This window comes from Carassius auratus, chromosome 5, assembly GCF_003368295.1.
Source record: "Carassius auratus strain Wakin chromosome 5, ASM336829v1, whole genome shotgun sequence".
NCBI lineage: Eukaryota > Metazoa > Chordata > Actinopteri > Cypriniformes > Cyprinidae > Carassius > Carassius auratus.
The window spans coordinates 10,727,821-10,752,191 of record NC_039247.1 but is presented as its reverse complement, the minus strand read 5'-3'; the positions used below and the strand labels follow the sequence as shown (position 1 = coordinate 10,752,191).

At 35.7% G+C, this 24,371-nt stretch overlaps 2 protein-coding genes and 1 pseudogene across 2 annotated transcripts in view; all 3 read right to left on the bottom strand.

Annotated features, from left to right (window-relative positions):
• Positions 1–24,371, bottom strand: part of LOC113074909 (multiple epidermal growth factor-like domains protein 9) — a 210,932-nt gene that overhangs the window by 124,651 nt on the left and 61,910 nt on the right. The window lies entirely within an intron of this gene.
• Positions 922–7,867, bottom strand: LOC113074920 (beta,beta-carotene 9',10'-oxygenase-like). Its single transcript, XM_026247642.1, has 12 exons — positions 7,705–7,867; positions 6,036–6,216; positions 5,499–5,710; positions 4,737–4,852; positions 4,556–4,658; positions 4,345–4,473; positions 4,032–4,192; positions 3,660–3,827; positions 3,368–3,505; positions 2,762–2,944; positions 2,511–2,621; positions 922–2,331 (listed from the first exon to the last, which is right to left on the bottom strand). Exons 1-12 carry the CDS (start codon positions 7,730–7,732, stop codon positions 2,215–2,217), a joined length of 1,647 nt encoding a protein of 548 aa, XP_026103427.1. The 5' UTR covers positions 7,733–7,867; the 3' UTR covers positions 922–2,214.
• On the bottom strand, positions 9,317–10,809 carry LOC113086843 (succinate dehydrogenase [ubiquinone] cytochrome b small subunit A, mitochondrial-like; annotated as a pseudogene).

Genomic DNA, 24,371 nt, shown 5'->3' with positions numbered 1-24,371 from the left:
GTCTTTTGAGAGAGAAACAGAAAACTTTAGAGGTTTTTGTAAGGTTCTGGATAATAACACCTTCCATTGGATTTGGTAATACTTGAGTCATTTCTAGTGGGTTACCATGATCTTCTCTTTAGAATACTGATCCAAATAATGAATAATTCCTTTAGAAGGATGTAATAACACTAGAGTCATTTATAAATCCCTCAAAAGCTTGCAATGATTTCAGTCATCATTACTAGAGAGTTATCATGTTATTTACTTTAGAATACTGATCCAAATAATTAGTTAAACTTTCTGAAGGATTTGTAATACTTGGGTCATTACTAGTGGGTTAGCACAATCTTCACTTTAGAATTAATTGTACATTTTGCATTAATCACAATAATTATGACCCTGTATACAATGGTTCTTAGTAGGAGATATGAAAGCATAGTCGTTATAGATTAGCTAATAGTGAACTACTACATTTAACTTACATTTAATTCATTAATCAGTTTCTTGTTAGTTAATAGTAGTTAATAGAATGTTAATAGTGCATTAGTAGTTTGTTCCTGTGTAATTAATCATTAATGATGGAACAGTGTTAACACACATTGTGAATCTGACTGAATGCACAGATGGTTAATGAATATATATAAATAGGCCTGTATAGTTTGTCGTTGAGAATGAATGCATTTGTTTGTTTTACTTTGCGTTTACAAACTTATATTTACTATGAGTGTCTGCTGCCCCCTAGTGGGCAGGAAAAGTATTACTATCTCTTTCTCTAGTCTACAGGATGCTCATGATGTCAATCAAGATTTCCTAATCAAACTTATATTAGAATGTGAAATGATCTGAAAAATACTGGACACTGGACATATTTTGCTTTTAAACATTGTCTATAAAAGTGGAGCGTATGAATTAAACCATGCAGCAGAGAGCATACAAGTATCGTGTGTACAAATATTTATCACAGTCATTGTGATCATCAAGTTACAATAACAACAATGCATAATGAAACAAAAGTAGAACTGTTATATAAAGTTGAAAAGTAAAAGGCATAATGCAAAAGAGAAGCAGCTCTCAACAGGTTATTATTTCACTGAGGTAGAAAAATGAATATGATATGACACATATGCTGTAGAGAGATAATTTTTGGTCATTTAACCAAAAAAATCTTCTATCAATATTTGTTATTGTTATTATTCACTTTTGGGTTTTACCTTTATTTGTTTAAACGTTCAATGCAATGAACTTTTTTTCTCATTTAAGGAAGAAGGTCTGAAAACCCTAATGAATCATATAAACCATGTTCACATTCACATCTAGTGGTATGTTCACATGTGTTTTAGAGTAAAAGAAACAAACTTTATACTGTATGAAACAATGCATTGTTTAACGGATACAATACTGAGCAAATAAAATAAATCACAAATGTTTCATATTGTGGTGCAGTATAAGTTCACAGTCCACAATTGAAAATATATAAAACAAAAGAAAAGAAAATATTGAAGACAGACTATTTATAGATAAATATTTTATGCATCAATATGAGGTGTGCTTTCAACACTATTTTAAAGAGATTATAATTTTTTTTTATGATCATAAAAGTGTTTCCCGCCTGTGGTTCACCACAATGTTTAGCACCAAAACCCATAATTCAGTGTTACATTATGATTTTCATCCTCTTTCTGACCCACAGAATTCAAGCTGTTTTTCTTCCCATAAATGAAAGCCTCTTTGCAAAGCCTACATTACATTACATGTGGGAGCCAGAAACAACACGTTTCCAGATCTCACAATCTTACTATTCTTATTGTTAAATACAGACAATAAAATTTTCTGCTGCTGTGAAAATCAGAGTATCCATTCTACTTCCTCCTCATTATATCAATTTGACTGGGTGGGTCGAGTTACTGAACACCGAATAAACATAAGTAATGTGCAAATGTGTTGAAAGTTTGAGTACATTAAACATTTCATTTAAAAAATATGTAGAAAAATTGTTAAGCTGTTAATTAATTCTAAATAAAGAACTAGAAATATGACTCTAATGTCTAATTAATTAGTAATTAACTGTAAATATAAAGTATTTATTTTTCTTTTTTTTAAATATGAGGCTGATATGTGGAGGATCTCTTTGGACTGATTTCATAGAAATATTGTTATGTTGGTCTCTTGCTTGTAATGGTAGCAGGGGACTGGTGTGGTAACTTGTCATATTTTGGAGGGATCTGAAAAGCTTCATGCACTGGAGTTGAAGACTCCGTGGAATCCATAAGGAATGTTGACAGGCACTTCGGCTCTTCCCAGCTCTTCAAATGTTTTGGCATCTAGCACTAAAAGAAAAGTACTCTTGTCCTACAGAGAGAAGAGAATGAAGGGGTTAAGACAGAAGATGCATTGATAAATGTCATTCAATGTAACAATATCTCAAATGACTTTTGTCAACATGTTTACATTTCTTATAAAGCAGGTAGATGATAGAGCTTATGTTTCTTTGTAAAGGTTACATATATTCGGGCTGTTTTGTACTGTACCTTAACTGGTGTGATGATCACAGATAGGATGACTCCATCATCCTCTTCTGCAGCATTGGGTGAAAGAATGAAGACAGGCTCTGATGGGTAGAGATCAGGCTGGCGCCATACCTGTAAAACACATTTATTTAGCAAACACGCACTCTTAACTTTCTGTGCCAAGTGGACAGGAAAATGTTGGGATATTTTGTTGGTAATTATTGTCAATACTTACGTAGGTGTCAGTCATGATCCAGTTAATTTGATCTTACCTTGAACGTTTTGCTCTCCAGATCCATCTTAATTAAAGAGTCACCCACTAGGTGACGGAAGCCACAGCCATAGTAGTATCTATAAGGTCTGGTGTTATATCTGGCGTAGTTAATATGTGGAAACTCCAAACCACCGTAGTCTTTCAGGTCTTCGCCATGGAGATCTTCAAATGTGCAAAACACCTAAAAAAACCGAAACATTTAGCAGTCCTAAAAGAGATGAAGGCTCTCCAATAAACCAGTGCACTTTTGTGTCATGTATGAGTCACTGTTATAAAGAGCAAATAAATAAAAAGATTTTGACTTAATACACAAAGTTCTGTATAATTACATTACTGTTCAAAAGATTTTTTATGTTTTTGAAATATGACCCTTATGCTCATCAAGGCTGCACTTATTTGATCAAAAATACAGTACTACTGTGAAATATTATTCAAATTTAAAATAACTGTTTTCTATTTTAATACATGGTCAAATTCTGTATTCCTGTGATTTTAGAAGCCATTACTCCAGGCTTCAGTGTCACATGATCCTTCAGAATAAAAATATTTGAAAAATAAAATCTTGCTGACCCCAGTAGTGTCGGAAGCAGCATTAAGACAACACCTGATTTTTGTTACGGCAGACAGCAGTAGCGGTGCTCTCAGGCCGTGTGTTGAGATTCTGTCCCAGTGGGGTTTCACTGGTGATGTTGAGAGGCAGCACAAAACGACGGGGAAATGGCCGGCTCATGGTGTTATACATCTGAGAGAAACAGAGAGCCACAGAACAAACGAGAATGTGATTTACAGGATGCAAAATTATATAAATCTGTGCTTTAGAAATGTGTTGCTGTTGCCGAGGTTATCATTATTAAGATTATTAGTAAGACAAAGACAAAGAGAGTTTAAGGAAGAACCTCATCCAATGTTTCTCCTGATTGACGCAGGTTCTGGATGAGGAAGTTGTTTATGGACTGGCCATCGTCAGAGCAGCACATGTCTAGCATGAGGAATCCATCCTGCTCAAAAGCATTGATCTGATGAAAGGTGGACAAGGCCTTGGTGTAGTACTTCACTGGCATCTCCTGCAGAGAGATGCAGATTAGTTGGTTAAAGTGGAAAAGTCGCCTGAAGAATGATTATCTTTATGCTCTCAGCCAACTTTCATTGAACCAGGAGACTCAGCAAACAAATATATTAATACATTCATATGGAGACCACGAGAAGTCCATCTGCTCCTCATTGTTCTCAGTGCCTCTGTGAGACTATTGTCATGGTTGCTGTCTCACCTTTCCGGTTTGTTTGTCAATAAGGTGGAATATGGTTTCCTGGTTGGGGTCCCAGTAAACCCCCTCATTTAGTGATTTCCCCCTTAGTCTGCCAGTCACTATCTTAAACAGATCCATCTTAATGGGCTGCTCGATAAACACTACATAGTTCTCTGGCATGCCTGAAAGGTACAGGAAAATAAAACAGGCTTTTCAGTGCTGCATGATTATACCATTCAGAGTGACTAGCAATAAAATTACACATGACTCTATTACAGTAGCTGTGCAATAAAATCACACATGATAGTCATTCTAGATTTTCTTCTTCACTCACCAAAGCTGTGGTAATAGGAGGGTTTGGATTTGTCACGAGGGGCAATAGAGCATAATATTTTGGCTCCCTCTAGAGTATCTTCTGGGCCGTCTCTTTCTGGTGGCACCCTGATGATGTTATAGAAAGCCCCTGTAAAACACATCACAGCCTAACATCAAGCCTCTTATTCCTGAAGATTGGTCAGCACATAAGGATGAGACTGGAATCTAACCTTTGTTTCTGTATGAGTTGCCCATGTTGTAAGCTGTGCCGTCTGGATCAAAGTGTGGATGAGCAGTAGCGCCGTTCACAGCAATGAACTTGCTCCAGTCCACCTACAAACAATCATCCTTCATAGACATGACAGGCTGGTCAAAGCTGGTGACTATATATAGGCAGGTTATTCTTCATACCTTCTGTTTGGACTCCAGAGTGTCTGGATCCACTCTGTGCATGTAGTTTGTTTCTGTGCTGACGTAGTAGTCACCCTTGTATTTAACGAAGTTGACACTGGCATTATCTGTTGGCTCTGGAATCGGAGAGATGGGAATTAGTGTCAGAAATATATTTTTCTTCTTTTTTTCAGGCAGAGATTGATTAAAACATTTTATTTGACTACTTTCTTTGATGTTTAACAAATTTCAAAGGTACTTCTGTAAATTTTACACACAGTAGTTGCTTGTTATCAGATTTTTTGGTAGCACTTTATTTTACAGTCCTGTTCCTTATGTACAATGTACTGTAATTACAGTAACTATGTACAGTAATGAAGCACTAACCCTGAACCTACCCCTAAACCTAACCCTACCCCATATAGTTACCTTATATTACCAGAACTTTCTTAGATAAATACACTGTAAGTACACTATAAGTACATATAAGTACATGCACTGTAAAATAAAGTGCAACCGATTTTTTTTATTAACATAAACCAGGATCAACCAGGATGATTTTTCCATCTGACCACTCCTGTTCTGCTCTTGAGCAAGGCCCTCCAGAGACATGCCTTATTACTCTTTCAGAAAACAGAATGAGCTTTTTGTAACATTTTTAAAACCGTCAGCTATTCGTGATGTTTGAATTTTCTAAACCTATAAGATCCATTTCACCATGGCAGTCAGCAAAACAAGTTAATTTTCTTACTGTCACACATGTATTTCACAATTTCTACATACTTGGCATCTCAAATCTGGACAGGAAGCGCTGAAAAAAGTTCTTGCAGGGATCAGGTAAAGCCAAAGTGCCAAACTCTGAAACTATGATGCGGTTCCTCTCGCTGTTCTGCGTATACGAGTCGCTAGACAAAAAACGGCTTCTGTATGTCACCTGACCGTCCTCAATCTGAAAGCGATGCATCAAGGCCATGCCGTCAAACCAGTGGTTATAGCTGAGGAAACATTTACATCTGCAAGTGTCAGCCTGAATGTTCATGTGAGAGTGTGAATTACATATAATAATTTTGATCAAATGGATCACAAATCAAAATTTAGAATAACGGTCTTCTGTAAAAGGTTGTCATGGTTGTGCCTACTTTACCTACTACTTCTACCACTGCAAAAAAATGATTAATTATACCAGTTTACATGGGTCATTAGCTTTATGGTAATTATTTATTGCAAGAAACAGAGATTATAAAATGTGTTTATATTGTATTATTCCTCACATTACAGTGATTATGATAAGAAAAAATATCACCATATGGGCATACTCACTGCTGATTCCCAAACTCAAACTTTCCTGGACCATTCCGCAGCAGACTCCCATGGATCCAGGATGGGATGGTGCCTTTAACTGCAGTTGGGATGGGCTCAGGTGTCTCCTGTACCGAACTTACCAAGGGTGTGATGTCTGGCAGCCCATGCACTTTTGTGAAGTATGTTTTCTGAGCAGCAGCTGTAAAATTCCAGATGACAAATCGTAATTGACATAATATACAAAATCTGATTGCTTTACAAGCTGAAAGATCAGAATCTGTTCATGAAAAAAAAGATTAAAAGAAAAAAGATGTACTTGTAAATACAAATGTTCTGAAATTTTGATAATGGTAATAAAATACCATTTTGAATGTTGTCACTTTTGGTAACACTTTACAATAATTTTAGTTAACGTCAGCTAACAATGAACAAAACTTTTACAGTATGTTTCAACTTCAAATGTTCTAATATATTGTTAAATTAAAAGTCATATTTGTTAACATTAGTTAATGCACTGTGAACTAAGAAATAAAAAAAAATGAATTAGACTTTTTTTTATGTAATTCTGCATATGTTTACTGTTAATATAGTAAATCAACAAAAATGATTTTTTTTTTTACTGACATCAGTAAAAACAAATAGATTCTTTAAAATATACATTGCTCATTGTTAGTTCAGTTTAGCTAATCCATTTACTTATGTTAAAAAATGGGACTCTATAAGCGTTACTGACACTTATAGAGGTCCTCAACAATCTTAACTGCAAGGTTAGCTAACCCAGAGTTATATTAAAGAGGTCATGTGATGTGATTTCAATTTTTTCTTTCTCTTTGTAGTGTTACAAGCTCTTGGTGCATAAAGAAGATCTGTAAAGTTGCAAAGACTAAAGTCTCAAATCCAAAGAGATGTTCTTTATCAAATTTAAGACTCTGCCACGACTCCCTAAAACATCTCATTCAAACACGCCCCCACATGTCTATGTCACTATGTGGAATAAAAGGCATTTGAGAGATGCGGGGTATAGAGGACCTACAATAATGTACAGTATTTTAAAAATAATGTGTTTTTTTTACATTAAAGCGTCAAAATATTATATTACACCAAATACATCTAACAATTATCTTTTTTTTAAAAAAAGCATCATTTGACCCCTTTAAATGATATAGCCATAGAAAGTCACAGATTTGCAGAAATACTAATCCGCTCCATCATTTATGTCAGGTGAAACAACAAAGTAAAGGATTAAAATCAACAAATGACAGAGCTGAAATGGCGGAGAGTCAGCGATTTTACAATAGAGAAGCATTACCTCTAGACAAACAAGTCCCTTTCTACTCTACACGCTCTCATGTACTGTGATACACTAATGCATAAATAATGAAGCAACGACATAGACATACAGAGACATCTTTTTCAGAAAAGTCAATGTTGTGATGTACAAATCAAAAGTAGTTAAATTCAGTTATTCATAATTAAGCTGCTAAATTTAAACCTAACACTCAAAAGCCATGGGACTTGAAGTACATCCCGTCCTCTCTCATATGAACACAGCAGCTGCTTTGAAACACAGGAATGTGCTTTAATACACTGTGTTGCTTCACACAAACACATTTATGAATAATCTCAAAGCCTGTGCAGTAACATACAACACATGTGCATCAGTGCAGAAAAGCTCTCAGATTCTTACCAATTGTTTGAGGCTTTTTGCTGGACATCCTGTAGAGAGAAATGAGGCTGCACCCTTGATCAGATGAAGAAGATGTACTGTAAACTGTAAAGAGCTATGTGGACGCAGATGGAATGAGACAAGCTCCTTTTATGTAAGTCTGATCGTATGCCAACCCTGTTACATCACACAGGATTATATCACACAGCAGTGGAGGGGAGGGCAGTGTGGTGCGGTGCGGTGCTGGCTGGGATGTGATGTGAAATAACAAGTACTCTTTTTTTTTTTTTTTTTTTTAGCTGGGATGTGATGTGAAATAACAAGTACTCTTTTTTTTTAATTTAGGCTATATATATATATATAGCCTAAATTAAAAAAAAAAAAGAGTACTTGTTATTTGTTTGAGGTAATTTGTCAATGCATGGTAAATGTCACAGCTCTTTGTACTGCCGTAAAGTTAGTTTGACATTTGATATTATTAGATTTTTTTTTTTTTTTTTTGCCAATTAAACTCATTTAATTGGCAAAATTGATCAATTTAGGTGTAAGCCTACTCTTTCTCAATAAATTGTACTATACAGACAAAATTATGTGGCCTGAATTTGAACGCAACACGCAAAGTTTCACGTTAAGCATTTTCCTCCCATAAAATGATGACGAATGAATCCCAGTGATTCAGTGAGCCATTCATGAAGACAGTCATTTGCTTAATTCTTGAATGACTGAATGACTCAAGACAGTCGCTGACACCTTAGGCGGTTTAGTTTCATATGCAAAAGTATCATTGTATCAACTAAAAGTATAATTTTTTTACCAACATTTCACATTAATCTCATAACATTATGCTGTAATTTTGCAATGTAAAGGCATTCATGTTACCTCTGAGCTTCATTAAACAGTTATGCATCTAAATGTCACCTCAGATTATTTTTAATTAAATGTATTTATTTTTAAATTTCATACAGTCTACTTTATTAAATATGACATCTTGTTGCAATTTTGTGACTTTGGCACTTAGAGGGAGATTTTAGTGCTTATCTGCCATTTGTTTGTTAGTCTTTATGGTTCAATATTAAACTCTCAGTTGCTGGTGCCAAGTAAAAAAATGTTGAACAAATATAAACCTGCAATAATTAAAAATTTTTGATCACATCATGTGATTGCATACACTTCCAAATATTTGCTGATTCCCACTACTAACAAAGAGTATAAGACAGTTCAATGGTTTACAGCATAATTTATTTTCATGGTTTTACAGCATGATTTATTTTCAATTGTGGTTAGTAAACTATAAATATTAATTCTATATAAATATAAGCATAAAGCTATTTGAAAATAAAACAAAATATATTAAATCTCAGCAGTTTATACACAGTACAAAAACCAGATTGTGTATTTCCATCTTAATATCAATAAGAAGATTACATCATCATGCTTAAAATAAAACAAAATGAGCAAGTGTGTTCAAGGAAATGTGCAGGTTTTAAAAATATTGTAAGCACAGATGCGACCGTCCACAGACACTGTGAATATGATCATGCATTCCCAATAAAACCGAGAAGCACTGACCTCTGCTGGACATTAACAATAACTGCTGAAATTATAAAACTAACACAGTCACTATATAGAATCTTTCATAAAGAGACGTCCTGTTTTCTCACAGAAGAGCTAATTATTAACAACCGTTGTGCTCATCTGAAATGCTCAGTAAATACAGATCATGAACAGAGCATTGTTAGCTTAATGAAGAGCAATGTGAAAAGAAAAGGATATTTCACATTGCTCCTCATTTAGCCAACAATTCCAATGTTTTTTGTGAAATATCACTAAATTGTATTCAAACATGTAACATTTTAAGAGACAGAATGTCTCCTGTTAAACTGAAGGTATTTACTATTTACCTTTTCAAAAGACTTGGACAAGTACCTAAAATGGTGATAAATCTTTCAAGTGAGTTTAATTCTGACCATCATATTTGCCAGAGCATGGCAACTGCCTTGCAGAGACCAACATCATGGTCATTGAAATAGCAGAGACCAAAGAACGTGGCTGTGGACAGCAACAAGACGCCAGCTTTAGCCAGCTTGACCTTATCATCACCATAGACATAGTCTGTTAGGACTTGACCAATCCCCCTGCAGAAGGACAAAAACACAGAAATAAAGGAATGAACTAAATATAGAATACAAACAGTGTTTGTAAGACATTTCCTTAATTTAAATACTGCATTACCTCACTGATGACTGAGGTGCCTCAGTAATATACAACTTCAATAAAACAACCGAAGAAGCATAAAGCAAGGTCTTCAGATACACAGGAGTGAGAGATACACACACGCTCTTACCAGTGTCCTTGCAGTGTGAGAGCTTCAGCAATAGAGTAATCCACTGGTGGACCAGGACACAGGTATGCGCTGGAGCCATACCTAACAGAACGATCCTCAACACCCATTCACCCGTCCAGTGCTTGGAGGCTGCCCTTGAACTTGAGACAGCTGTAAAAACAAACAGTAATTTGAATTTTGCTAACATCCTTTGTAATAAAAGAGTTTAAGAAACAGTATATTTTTTACTGAAGTAAAATAATTAGTATAATAATTAGCCTCCTAGTATTTTGCACAAAAGGAAATTTGATCTTCATTTTTATAATACAAACATACTGCATTTTTCATTATTCAAATAGTAACACTGAGCATTAAATGGCAATGTCTTTCATTTCAGTCTTAATTTGACAAAATATTAAAAGAGAATTTGGTCCAATGTAAATGCATTAAAACCATGTAAAATATTTTTTTACTGAATGTGCAATGTTCAAACAACAGATCATGGTTTATTGTATTGTTCACCATATTTGTGTTCATTGTAGAATTACTGTTGTAGCATTACATATGGAGAAGAGAATAATCATGGAAAAACATGTAAATACATTTTTAACAATGATTAGATATGGCTCACTGGAGTGTGATGAAGCTGCGTGAATACTCCCTTCTGTCAATCGAAATAGATCAACATCTCGATTCTTCTGATATGCAATCAACCAACGAGACAGGTGTGTGTGTGTTGCAGAGAGGCCTAAAAAAGTATATAAATCTGTGTTAACATGTCTGTGCCATATTAATTCGGTCATCTTTGGCAGAAAGTGCTTAAACGAATTAAGCTGTTACTGTTAAGGTCAGATCAGATTCATATTTTTGTGATAAGGTTTCTGTAACAGTAAGTCATTCTCTCACGAGTCCGTTGTTTCACAATAACTATTTGATACTATAATCTATCGCTCTGGGGGAGAGTAGGTGGCTACCAGAGTTAAAGTGCACGTATTTAATCTTTTAGGGGGGTCCTATTATGCTTTTTCACTTTTTCAAATTAGTTAGTCTGTAATGTTGCTGTCTTTGCACAAAAGAAATCTGCAAAGTTACAAAGCTCAAAGTCCACTTCAAAGGAGATATTTTGAATTAACAGGAAAACACTTTTCAAAAACTACAATGAAACAACTCGTTTGGACTACAACGCATATTTTCTGGGATTTGTGATATCACAATGATTTAACTGGGAGAGAGGTGTTGTAATAATCTAAATTATGTGAACCAATAATGTGTTTTTTCGAAAAACCTGAGAGCATGTTCTAGTACACACCCAAAATAAAATCAAGACTTTTTTAAAAGAGCATAATAGGACCCCTTTAACAGAAATAGCTTCATAGCAGTAGTTAATAATAATATTAATAATAATACATAATATTAATAATAATAATGATAATAAATAATTATATTTACAAGCATAAGACAATAAACAAAACATTCTAAGAGGGTTACAATGCATTAAATGCATATTACCTTGAATGGTACATTGTAAGGAACAGTAATAAATAATTTGAATATTACAAACTTAATATGGTAAAGACTCTTTTTTTAAAGATTAAACCAAAATTGGCTAAACCGGAAGATAAATTTGTCAACTGAACACTTTGAAACACAGAAATCATTGGATAATAACGATTCAAAGTGATGACAAAATGAAAATTTGGTCGACATTTTCATTAAACTTATAATTAATTTCATTAATGTCGAAAAAGCAGACGTTTTTTTTTGTGCATGACAAGATAAAGAAATGGACACAGTAACCCCATTAGATTCACCGGAGACAAGTGAAGTCAATTAGAAGTAAGCACTTCAGGGGGTCAGGCGTACTGTGCAGACTCAAACTGAGCTTGATGACGTAGATGTCACGTGAGCAACCTGTAAGTCTTTCTAATCGCTGTGCCAAGAGAAATCTGAATCACCCACCGAATCTTGCAGAGACGGCAAGCGTGAACAGGAGAACATTTTGGTAAGTATTCTGATGAATTATTTTGTCATTTTGCATAGTATTTATTTATTTTAAAGTTTAACGCCAGTACGCCATATTAAGTTGAGCTTCTCCTCCTTTCCATACGGTAATTTCTCTACTGTACGACACAGAGACGCAGGTTATGACGGAATCGTTAGCCTCTTTTTACAAAAACTGCTTCTACGGGCCATAACGTAAGATACAAGGTAATGGAGCCTTTTATACATATTTTTGTTTCTTTAGAAATAAGTAATGGACAAATGGAGTCTTTAAATGCCTCTCATGTAAAGTTATTTGCTTTCAAAGTGACACCAAAATGAATGGGAGTCAATTGAATGCTAACAGCATGTGGGGGTCCGCTAATCAATGGCGTCACCCGGGAAGCTTCAATAAAATATGAAACCCTGCCCCCCTGGACAAGAACAAAAATGAGCCTTGTCATGACATCATATTTTTGCGGCGGAGTAGTAGTGATGTCATCAAGTCTATCAAACATTCAAATATATAAAGTCAGTAATCATAACTTTAGTCAGTTAAAAACCTCACAATCATGAAAAGTTTACAATTAAGTTTTGCAATAACTCACCCAAATATAGTAACAGCAATAATTTGCATACGAGGATTTAAGTCTTGAAGATATAAAGTAAATAAATAAGGTGTCGTCAGCGCAGAATCCATGATCCACTTACAATACATAATTAAAGTGACAAGTGTCATACTTCCTTGTTCTAGTAAGAACTCTTGCTGCTGCATTTTGGTCAAGCTGTAGTTTGTTTACTAAGCGTGCAGAAGAATCACCCAATAAAGCGTTACAATAATCTAACCTTGAGGTCATAAATGCATGGATTAACATTTCTGCATTTGGCATTGAGAGGATAGGCCATAATTTAGATATATTTTTGAGATGGAAAAATGCAGTTTTACAATGCTAGAAACGTGGCTTTCTAAGGAAAGATTGCTATCAAATAGCACACCTAGGTTCCTAACCGATGACGAAGAATTGACAGAGCAGCCATCAAGTCTTAGAATGTGTTCTATGTTAATACATGCAGAGTTTTTAGGGTCCTATAATTAACACCTCATACATTGCACCTGGTGCTGGATATTTAGGACGGTCTGTTCTGTATTATGGATCTTCTTCCCACAGGACATAAACCAGAAACACAGATGATTGATATTATGAGCTCATGCAAGGTATGTATGTATGATTTCTTGCTGCATTATGAGTACAAGAGACGTGTGGTTTTGTGAGAGCAAACAGTTGCAAGGGTGTAATTAGACTCAGTGACCTAGATGATGTCATCTCAATAGTTAGCATTTTAATTAGGGCTGTTATTTTAATGTGTTAATGTTGTGTGATTATTTCCAAAAAATCAAAAAAGCATATAATCATGTCTGTACCTTTTTGGTAATTTTGTAAGGGATTTTCCAACTATTATGAACTGGAAATAACACTTGCACATCATTAAGATGTTTTTAACTTCAAACCATTGCTTCAATTAGTTAAATATCCAGAATATTGTTTTCTCTTGTGAAAAAGTCATTTTGTCTGAATAGGGAGAAATAAGCACAGATTAAGCATCATTTGCACGCGAAAACAGCCCAAAACGTTTCTAAACAAATATGTCGGAGGATTTTGATGTGAGAGGGTTGGACTTTTTCACTGGTTTTATTATAGATTCTGGACTTTTGCCTAGAAGTGACAGATTTTCACTTTAAAAGATGTTAATTGATGCACTGGATTATTGTGAAGTTTTTATCAGCTGTTTAAACTTTCATTCTGACATTAGAGTAGGCAAAATTTTTGGGTGAACGATTCCTTCGAAGGAATCTCAACATACACTTTAAACCGTTTTTAATTTGATGAATTGTTGAAGCGATGATTGGTGCAACATATACAGTACACTGAATGAAATCACAGTTTTATTAACAGCGTGTGCCCCTAGGTAATGACCAATGAAAATGAAAAATTTACTCATTAACTGACAAATGCAACCAGATACACTACTCACCAGTTTGATTTTGCAGGACCGTTTTAAGTGTTCACAACACAAGGCGCATGATTTTAAAGGGATTATTGCTGTAATCTTACGCTTACTGATGACTGTAACATTTCTACAGGAAATAACAAAACACTATGTGTTACATGGAAATAAACATTCAAATGACAAAACATGCATCACATAATCCTGAAAAACCTGTAATGAAATCTCTTACAAATCTTTTTCTTGTTATTGTCATACTTTCGTCATAGCCATTATTTTTAGGGTAAAAAGGTCAAGACACTGCAAAATTAAAATCTAATATTTTTTTTCTCTTAAAAAAAAAAAAAAAAACCAAACATCCAGTAAAAATGTTATGCAACCATAAGTCCAATACAAAGTTTCTTTCAAAATGGGAAATTTCCTTGCTTGCGTCAATTTCATAACCACAGAAACTAAATTGCATAAGAATTTAAGACTTATTTAAGACCTATGATTTTGTGTTTCCAGTAAAAATCTTTTGATGTTTAGATATATTTATAGGGCAATAGCAAAATAACTGATTATGTATGTGGTAATCCAGTGGCTGAATTGGTCAGTGTTATGGTAGCATGTGTGCACGTGTGTTTGAGTTGATTAGGATCTCCATAACAGGACACACAGTGTGACATTTGCCTGCGGGGATTGCTGTTTATTTAACCCAATTAAAGGATTAGCTTGTCTACGGACTAGCCATCGATAACACTCACACTGGAAACTGGGGAGCAATTATGGGTTTAGAACAAAGAGCACATCCAGTGACCACAGCAGAGCCTCTCTGACCAGCCACATCATTGGCTACATAATATGTAAGATCTGTTTATGATCTAGATTTAAATCTGTTTACTTTTCACAATGAATTATATTTAGATACATTTAGTTTAGCTAGTATCGCCCTATGAATTAAGACTATTTAAACATCATGTACCTGTGGATTTGGAATGTTGTTAACTTTTCAGGTTTTCAGTACAGCAAAGAGTTTAACAAAAGTCAAGTAAAGTAAGCCAGATTGCAGTAGTCTGCCACATCCCCAACTAATGAGCACTTAGAACTGATTTATGAGATAGATTTGCATAATTCCTTAACTGACTCAGATGTCAAATTAATGCAGACAGTATGTGCAAATAAACATGGCTTTCGGTGGGCACAGTTTGTTCTTAGTGAATTCCCCCTTGGTCCTCAAATACGGAATATTTTCTGGGCAAATGTAACAAACATCTGGATGCATTTACTTTACAAACAAAGTTGCAGTCTTCTTTTTTGCTTGTCAGAAAAGCAGATGCAAAAATAAACATAATCTATATTTCCAAAGCAAAACTGAAATGTTGTCATAAACTAGTTATCCAGTTTGCCTTCAGTGTTTTAGCATAACAAACTCTCATGTCATATCACACTGATTTTATTTGGATAGTTAACATCATTAACATCTAGATTAAAGGTTTAAATATATTATGAATATGTGACCCTTAATATTAATGCTAATATTTTTAGCATTAGCCAAAAAAATAGTGTATGGGTCAAAATTATTGATTTATCTTTTATGCCAAAAATCATTAGGATATTAAGTAAAGATCATGTTACATGAAGATATTTAGTACATTTCCTACAATAAATATATCAAAACTTAATTTTTGATTAGTAATATGCATTGCTAAGAATTCATTTTGTCAATTTCTCAGTATTTAGAATTTTTTTTTTTTTTTGCACCCTCAGATTACAGATTTTCAAATAGTTGTATCCAGTGGCGTAGCCACGGGTGTGCCAGGGTGTGCCGGTGCCACCCACAGTGGCAGCTGGCACACCTAAAAATAGATGCATAATTATTTTTTATAGTCTCGATAAAAATTTTTACTAAACTTGGGCTATTGTTGTTAACTTAGAATATATATATATTTTTAAATCAATCCTTTCACGCGTAAATTACAAATATTTTAACAGACCCCTTGTTTCCATGGCGATGCGTCATGATTGTCACGTAACACACCGCAGCCACTAACAGATGTATTGCTATTCGTTTTATTTAGTTTTTCATTTTTTATTAAAATAGAATATAATATAAATAAAATATAAACACAAACTTGCTTACCATGTCAACTATCTGATATTCCGATTCTTCGTTTAAAAACCTTTATAAATTATCTTGATCTATAACGAGATGAGCGCTGCAGTTCAGAGTCCTGTCAACCGGATTTAACGTACAGCACTTGAATTCCCCAGTTTCTCCCGAAATACATGGAAGTAAGTGGCTGTTGAACTGGACGAAGAATAGAGTAAACTTTATTGTTCTGCTATGTGTGTCTGATATATGAATTAAACACGTCTGCAAATTACATTTGATTAGATAGTTTTTGCTGCTTCCATAGACATCAGTGTGTATTTTACAAACTACCAATGTATTGTTTTACTGTGATTATGTATATTTAAATGTATGAAACCTAAAATAAACATATTAATTGTGATATATGACAAGCGCTGAGTGTGTCCGTCTCTGGCTCAGCGCGAGCCAACGCGTGAAAGCTGTTTGAATCTGGCAGTTCTGTGACGCCACTGAATCATACTCTCAGGGGCACAGAAATAAGAATCCAGTATATGGTGCAATAATGCTAAAAATGTTAAATGTAATTTACATTTAAAATTATTTTTGTTAAAATATATCTGTCGACATTTGGACTGCCAACCAATCAGCAAACAGCAGCTGACTGTGACCCCAGCAGTCTATGATATAAACAGATAATGTTTGATTGCACATTGCTAGCTAGCAATATGTCGCAGAGCTCCTTTCTTAATTTTTTTAAGCAAAAAACCTCGGCTTGATGGACAGCTGGTCACAAGGCCTAACGTTACACCTGATGAGGATGTTTCTCCCTCCCCGGATCAACATCAACAGACAGTGTTGCCAGATTGGAAATGTCCAAGTATCGTCTTACCAGAAGTTCAAAATGATCGTATTTGGAAGAAAATTATTACATTTAACAATTAACTACATTTTGACACGACCTGCAAATTACCACTAGGAGTATGGTTGGACGGAAGCAGTGCGACAAAAATACTATCCCATAATTTTGCACAGTAATCTGACAATAAATGTGGCACACCCAGATTTTCATATGCACACCCAGAGTCTCTTTTTTGGCTATCCTACTGGTTGTATCTCATATATTTTCCGATCCTAGCAAACCATACATCAATAGAAAGCTTATTTATTCAGCTTTCAGATGATGTATAAATCTCGATTTAGAAAAATTTTAACTTGAGGTTTTGTGGTCCAGAGTCATTTGGTCTTGTAAATAACCATATACATTTTGTCTTCACAGGTTTTAAATGTGTTTGTGGTAATAAAAAAAAAAAATCAATTTAGCAATGCTGTTTAAAATAGTTTAAGATTAAGTGAAGCATATCACATTGTCAACACTACATGTCAACTATCAAAAAAAAAGAAGTTAACTACCTATTTGCATGAGGAATATGATTTGTAGGTGGCACCCAATGCAAAATACATTTTTCAAAGTTCTTGTTTGTTTTTGCGTGACATGTTTTGGCTTTCATTTGCCTCCCTCTCCTTTCTTCCAGTGTTTCCTCTATTCTGGGATGGTCCTAATTACAGTTCTCCTATGTGTGGCTGGACTTTGTGGCAGTACCATGAGGCCTCTCACTCGCTCTCACTGACTCATGCGCTCCTTCAACCCTTCATTATGTCACTCCTCTGTATTTCTGATTTACATCCATTCACATCCTATTACTCCTCCACTAAAAAGGCTGATTCTTTCCACACTTTCTCTTTTTCCCTTTCGATTGAGTTTGTTCAGCCTGACCACCCCTCCACCCATATAAACCTGACATTAGTAGGCATTCTTGCTCCTGTTTATTCTGAGTATGTATTACAGTAGTCAGTCTGTTAATGAGCCAGTGGCTCCTACATAACTCATCACCTGCACAGGATTGAGTATACCATTTAAAATCAGCCTGTTTTCCTCCAAAGCTTAATTTCTGTTTCGACTGAAGAAAGAAAGACGTGAACATCTTGCCCTGAGATTGAGTAATTTATCAGAAATTTCATTCCGAAAATTGAGCAACTCTTTGTACAAGCTTATGACATTTTTATTTTAAACACATACATTTTTGAATCCATTCAGTGGGTGATGGCCATCAGAGCATCTGGTTCGGTTGAGGTCTTTTGGCTCAGACATACACGCACTAACTAGCCAAACTAAAGAAATGGAGAATAATATGATAAGCACATAATAAAATATGTTCCATGGACAGAGACCAGGGCTGTTTACTCTTTTATATCTGCAGATTAAAGTATGTCAATAAGCACTGAATAAGTAAGCATAGATCACTTGAGCTTTACTTGTCTGGAGCAACTCAACTAGGTCACACTCAGCAATAATTGAACTGCACCACACAACTGAATTGCACACATGGATAACACTTCTGTAGAAACTTAATCAAGATCACATGACACAACTCTATGCAGACACTCATGCACACACTGATTTCAAGCTCAGACAAATCTGACCACACACACACACCCAAACATACCCTCTTGTGACCGCCCAGACTGACTTTATCTGTGACCACACACACATCCAATGCTCTCCTGACCTGCAAAAACTCATTCATTACCCTGCAGCGAACTGCACTTCTAGCCATGCCATGTTTTATCCCAACACGCTTCTGACCCTAACATGAGCTTATCATTCAGAAAGCTTCGATCATCTGTGTGTAATCCTCTGTCTGGCCTGCCAAATGTCCAGCACACCTATTCTGGCCTGAAATCTACAAATCACAGATGACCAACACTAGCCCGGATTTCATAGTCTTGCCCAGTAATGAATAAGTGTCTCCTGTCAGTCCAACCCAGATCCCCACCCAATCCCTGCAGGAATTATAACTCAGACTGAAAGCATCTTAAACATACTAACACATAAAATCATTTGAAAAACAATGAGCTTTGGGTAAAATCTTTTTAAAAAAATTTTTGAGGGTACCAAAATTGATATTTATGGAATCACTGTGAAAACCACCTTTTAGCACAAGGAATTATGAAAAAAAACAACAACAACAAAAAAACACTGTAATAAGATTAGGTTCCTGTAACAGTTCTAGTACATGCATTCTTCAAGCCAGTGTGAATGGAATGTTGTAAATAGTTTCCTGCAATACTAAATAATTAAAGGAGATCCATTCATATGCATGCAAATGCTGATAGACCTGGAAACGCAAGCCCGTGCGAAGAAGTTTTGCATTTCAGTGCATTTGTCTGGTAAACTCTAACCTGTGAATTTCTATCTCATGAAAACATTTGTCCAAAAGATTATTGATACATCGTCAGGATGCAGGTTTGTAGCATTTTGGTTGTAGAGCCCTAAATCAGTACGAAGGAGACCGATTACAGAACTAATGATCATTTTAAGTGGTTCTTTTTAGTGAATCAAAAACACAAACTATGAAGTGTGACTCTAAAGCTTATAATTCTTCTGACTTGAATCTTTTTTCCCCTGATTTATAATGAATCAAACACATACAATGCAACCAATGTATAGTTTACAATGAACTAAGGGACCTGAGCATTCCTTTTTTTTTTTTTGCAAATACTTAGTCCATAAAAGTACTTGAAGAATCATTAATCATTCTTTTTAATTTTTGTGTTATAAAGTTATTTTATTGTTTCCAGCTGTAAATTAAATTTCGACTCCCTAATTTCCCATGCAGACATTTGTTCCCACTTCATGTGTGCATGTGATGTTTAGCAGCAGGATTCGTGGAGATGATTTGCCGCAGGGTTTCCAAAGATCATTCGTGCACAGAGTTCCTCATTTAAAGATTCACATTAAAAGCTCTATTACTCTCATTTTCACATTCATTATTTTCTGCATGTGGAGAATGCTCAGTTGGAGAGAGAATGAAAGAGAGAATGAGCGGGTCGAGGTTCAGGCCACGGGGATGTTGGGTATTAATTAAGTCCAGCTCGTTACCGGCTCCTGGCAGTCTGGTTTGCTGCGACAAATCCATAACAGCTGGCCCACATTATGGAAAACCGACCCCCTTTTATTACAAGTCAACAGGAGCACAAATCCATATATGTAAAGGTATTCATTCATTTGTATGTCTGCTTGCCTATACTGACCAGTTCCTTATTCACACAATCAAGAAAGCGAAATTGAATGTCATGATCAATGACCCATGCGAAAATGCCTACGTGCATCTAGGTGACCCTATCGTGTGTTTGTGAGCACGCTCTCAACTGCGATAAGGGTGGTTGACTGAGTAAAATAAATTCCAGTGTAATTCCTTATCTCGGTCGAATGATGTATTACATGTGTTTATGGCCTTAGGTGCACTTTACTATTTACACAGGAAGGGCTTTTACCCCACTGTAAAACACTTGAGAGCACCTGCAGAGAGCCGATGGCCATAACAGGCCATGTTGCATCTGATTTAGTTGCCCTTGAACTTGGCTTGAGATCACATACAGTATCAACCATACTTTCTTACACATGTTAGATGATGTGGATGTGAGGACGATAAGACTAACCCTCATGCTTCAGACCCCCCTTTTTATCTGAACCTGCAGGGCATCTCTGTTTGAGGACCTGGGATGACATTCCTGCCCTGTTGGTGCCCTCGATGTATTCAGTCTTTCATTTATTAACCCAGGGATCGGCCAAGAGCACTTCAGGCATAAATGGTAAGTGGTTCAGTGAATATTAGCATGTTAGCAAACGTGCCTCTTAAATGATTGAGTTAAAGTTATACAAGAGCACAGAAGGTTAGACTTTGAAAACTATACACTCCAGGAAGGGTGTTACGAAATCCAATAAATCCATGCTCATTCTTCTATAGTTTTTCCTCAGCGGGCTGCTGTTTATTGTTCTTGTTTTTTGGTAAACAGTTTGCTAGCATAAATTTTACCACAGGATAAAAGTCATTAGCGTTTGTGCAACTGTTAATGTTCACAACGTTCTCATTCATCACACATAACTTTTTAGTTTAGCAGCAGAATTTGGGTATGATTAATGTTTTGCAGAGAAATGATTCTTATTTGATTCACTGCGACATTCAAGGACAAATTAGGTTCTGGAAATGTATGCAAATAGCTGTATGTGGGATTGTAAGTTACCTCGCTGGATGCGAGGAAATGAGTTCTGTAAAAGATTTCCCAGCCGGTGGGACTTCAGAGGGTTATGAGTGTATTTTGATGAAGAATTAGTGTGAAAGTCTGAAATGATATACACAAGGAGGTGGGTGATGTGACAGTTGAACTGCTGCACAGTATCTCATTCAGGGCAATTCATTATAAAAATTCAAAAGGGCGGCATGTATACACATAGCTTGTTCTCTACGACAAAGATTTTGTGCAAATATGTGTTTATAGCTACAAATGGAGTGTTTGGTTTTGCACGTTTCTGTTTGTGTGTGTGTTTACATGATGTCACTGAATTTGTATTGCGGATTTTGGTCATGGTCTTGTGTGATATAAAACAATAGGATTTAAAACCATAAATAAATAGTAAATAAATTAACTTCAGCATATTCCATTGAGTATCAATTAAAAACCAGCACTGGAAAAACTGAGAGGACTAAGTGTTAATGGGAAATCATGAGGGCGAAAGAAACAGTAACTGAAGTGCTGCCGAAGGGTAAAACCCTGCATTCAATGCAATGTTAGCAACATGACAATATTTTGAGCAAAGGGAGTGTCATATCTCAGTCTCTGCTTAAGCAACAAGTTCACTGATTTCTACACATCTTTTGTTTATGCTTATTCATCATCAGCCCCATGATGGACTTTTTAAATGCCTCTAATCGTCTTTGTGTTTCAATTGTTTTCATGTTCACGCACACACATAAAAAAGGTAAACACACGTACAGTAAGCCTTCCTGGTTTGTAGGCTGTTTTGTCAAATTCCACAAATGACTCATAATGTTGACTACAAAGCTTCACAGATTTATATTAGGTAGACAATATTTTATTCTCAGACCCGAGTCAATGTTGCTAGATAATTTTATCTCCTCGCGAGAAGTCAAGTGTGTTTTTGCTTCTCAGAAATCTTGTTAAAAGCAAATAAACCATTTATTCAAGTGCCACAGTAGTTCCTCTGTTTCCCAGAGTCTTTTGAAGGGTGGTGTGATGTTTGTGAACTCTTTGCGATCTGACATCACTGACATTGCAAATGAGTGTGTGTGTGTGTGTGTTTAACAATTGGACAATCGGCCTCTGTTACTGTGAGAACTCAAGGGCAGAAACACAGAGATGTACGGATGAATGAAAGGGGCCTGTTGGGACGAAAAACAGCTGTCAGAGTGAACAAGTGCCTCATCCGTCCCTTTGAGGAAATGTGAATGATATGAAATTGATTAAAAAGGATATAACTCTACCCTACTTTGAATATGCTTGTATGTGTGAGGGCCGTCTCATGGTTGAGATTATGGTGTATGTCCCACTGACTGAGTGTATTTAAGCTGTTTTCTGCTCTCTTTTATTTTTCAAGCCTGTTCTATCATTTTAATGTTGGTGTCATACAAAGCTTGATGTGAAAAGAGACTAGAAACAAACACACTAGCCAGCCGAACTGAGAACCCTGTGATCCGAAGCTTGACCTTGTCTCCCTCCCCCTCTGTCTTTCTGTTGATCTGTCCATCTCTGTATCACATTCTGTCTCCTCGCTCAATGGATTGAATATGCTCTTTTAAACCGAGGTTATACAAGTGCTGTATTTGTAAGTCAGACTGGCTGGTCAGGTCACAGTGAAGTGCAGAGGAATTCTTCAAACTCTTTTTCCATGTAATTGTGATATGAAATGTTCAAATTAAACTCCTAAAGGTTTAAAATCTCTGTCTTGGGTCTTGGTCTTGAATTTGTTTGTTTATCAGTGTGTGTGTGTTTGTGTGGGTGGGAGACTGAGAGAGAGACTGCAACTGTGTGTGAGTTTTTGCTTTTCATTACCTCTAGTTTCGTCAGTCTTTAAAGGGCAGAGGGGCTTTGTGAGACCCCATTCTGAGTCCTCTGATGAATGTGTTTTTATAATAGTAAACCCCTAATTGGCATATCTAATGTCAGCTTTCCCTGATTCCTGGTGGTATTAGAACTGCTTCAGACCGAAGATAATTAGGTGTTTCTACAACTATGGGGACTTCTGGCCCTGTGAACTAGAAAATAAACTCTTAAACACACTTTTCACTCTTTATTGAAAAAATTATATTAATCATTCTTTCCTATCAAAATGCTTTGAATGGATGCCAAAGCGTAGAAATGAAATCCGATCTGAATTTTTTTTTTAAATCTATTGATATTATTATTATTTTAAAAACTACGCAGATTTGATTTATATTTCTTACTGTTAAAAACTAGCACTATCAATAGATTAAAACATAATTAATTAACACTGTTAATCTCATGCTTTTCTTAGTTTATTTCACAGAAGCCAGGTTTGGTGATTTAATTGCTATTCTAATCTGTTGTTAATGTGTTTGTAGGTGTGAGACAGCACATTTATTGTTCTTGTGCTGTCCTTAAATGACTCAGTGCTTCAGATGCAGAGTAAAAAGACTCTTATTCATGCCAACTAGGCTGGATTTGAGCACTAAACACAGTCGTGTTTACTAATGTGAAGGATCAGGTTCAGTTGTTGCTTAATTCCAAAGATGCATCTAAGGGTCATCAGACTCCAATTCAGTGGTGAAGGTCATCAGTGTCAAGTTTGCGGCCACAGGGATTGACATTCTGTTCATAAAATGCCCAAATCATAAAATCTTTCTGCAAAACCCTTCACAAGGTCACGTCAATTTGGGGCAGCTCATCCAGACCTCATTTGGTCTCAATCATGTGAACCTGTATCTGCAGCCCTCATCATCAACAAAGGCACTGGACATTTAGTGTCACATAAGGACAGACTGACCACTTCATTGAGCTGATTTACTGACCTTCTGGAGATTACTGGCACATCTTAACGTAATGGAGTTTACTAAATTAATTAGTAGGGAATGGCTGTTTGTAGTAAGCGATTGACTGAAAGTGTATAAATACACAAACACACTTACTGTGAGAAAGAAGCATAAGAGACGTGCCAGCTTTAAATCTGGACTTCAGTAAGTTGTTTTTGTTATGGGCTTTAATGGTTGTGTAATGGAGTCTTTTATTTTCAGCGAAGCTAGGGCATTGCGTTCGTCCCGAACTGACCCGAAAAAATATTGTGATCGAAAATAACCTTTTGCCCCACAAAACCTCAGCAATCAAAATCATACTTCAGTTTTCATGGGTAGATCAAATGGCCTTTCTTTTTTTTGCACAATGTTGTTTTTTGTGTGTGTTTTTTTAAGAAAAAGTGTGATTCTGAAC